The sequence below is a fragment of the Charadrius vociferus genome, unplaced genomic scaffold (genome assembly GCF_000708025.1).
Source record: "Charadrius vociferus isolate BGI_N301 unplaced genomic scaffold, ASM70802v2 scaffold373, whole genome shotgun sequence".
NCBI classification, from domain to species: Eukaryota; Metazoa; Chordata; class Aves; order Charadriiformes; family Charadriidae; genus Charadrius; species Charadrius vociferus.
In genome coordinates, this window is record NW_009647681.1 from 526,811 (window position 1) to 528,055 (window position 1,245).

General features: G+C 63.5%; 1 protein-coding gene across 1 annotated transcript in view; it reads right to left on the bottom strand.

Moving 5' to 3' along the window:
* The window catches only part of DNAH17 (dynein, axonemal, heavy chain 17), a 38,180-nt gene that overhangs the window by 9,615 nt on the left and 27,320 nt on the right, over nucleotides 1-1,245 (bottom strand). Inside the window, exons 63-64 of the mRNA XM_009881299.1 lie at nucleotides 958-1,080; nucleotides 20-224 (exon numbers count right to left, since the gene is read on the bottom strand). Coding sequence (XP_009879601.1) covers nucleotides 20-224; nucleotides 958-1,080 — 328 coding nt within the window. The remainder of the gene's footprint in view (nucleotides 1-19; nucleotides 225-957; nucleotides 1,081-1,245) is intronic.

Below are 1,245 nucleotides of genomic sequence, written 5' to 3' on the forward strand. Positions count from 1 at the left end.
CCGGCAGCCGGGTTGGTACCTTCAGGGTCTCCAGGTCTGGCCGTTCTTTGGCCACCACAGCAGCCAGGAGCTGGTCCTCCAGTCCCTCCCGGGTCACCAAGAAGTTGATCAGGGTGCACTGAGCCTGCACCTCCGGCTTGTAGTGAGGGTTGAAATATTTGGTGTGCAGAATCAGTCGGAAGCTCGGGTGATACTCCACTTCTTTATCTCCTATCCTGATGTATCTGTTCAGTTAATTAAACAAATTAATTTCTGTACAGTTGGCAGTAACTCATCACGGACAGAAACCCTCAATCCACGTGCTGTTCCCGGCTGCTCGAGATGTATTTCTCTGGTCAGGACAAGGCGTAGCAAGGGCAGCAGTGCCAGAACAGCCCTGGCAGGGCAAAGACGGAGGAGCAGGAGTAGCCGGAGGCTGCCCTGCCCGCAGCCCCCCCACGGCTCCTGGGCTCATGCTGTGCGGCACGGTGCCGCGGTACAAGGGGAAGGGCCCTGCGAGGGGCGGCCGGTGCAGGTCCCTCCCCGTGGTCCCGGGGGAGCAGCCCTCGCCAGAGCAGGGGCGGTCGGTGGTGGCCGGGGCGGGCAGCACTGCCCGCAGTGGGGCTGGCGGCACCGAGTGGGGCGGGGGAGATGGGGCAGGGGATCCTCAGCAAAAGCCCCATCCCGGAACAGCTTCCGTGTCTGCCAAGAAAACCCTCCCGGTTTATCACACCTTATGGCAGGTGCACCAGGGAACACGTTCTTAAATCACTACATGGACGGGACTCTGCTGACCAGAACAGTCCGAGGGGTCACGTCAACTGCAAGTGTCCCCACTGGGAAATACTGGAGGAAACTGCGGGATGTGGGGAAGGATCGGGCCCCGGCTGCTGTCATGCAAAGGCGCATAAATGGGCATTTCAGCGCAGCGGAGGTTGCTCAGAGCAGGTGAAACTCCCCGGCACCGGTGGAGCTGACCTGCCCTTCTTGGTGGTGTTCCTGCCCAGCAGGTGGTCCAGCACCGGCTCCACCGTCTCGCCGACGTCCTCAATCAGCAGCGTCTGCCCCTCGGAAACCGCTCGCTCGATGGTGTCCAGATAGCTGCGGCCGAGAGGGGAGGGAGGTGCGGCGTGGGGCGAGCGTGCGCGTGCTGCGGAGAGCTCAGGCGAACGCCCTCCGGCTGCTGCGCCCCACTGGGACCCCCCGCAGCGCCCTGACAGCCCCCGCGGAGCCCACGGAGGGGTCGGGTGCCCCCATCAGCGCTGC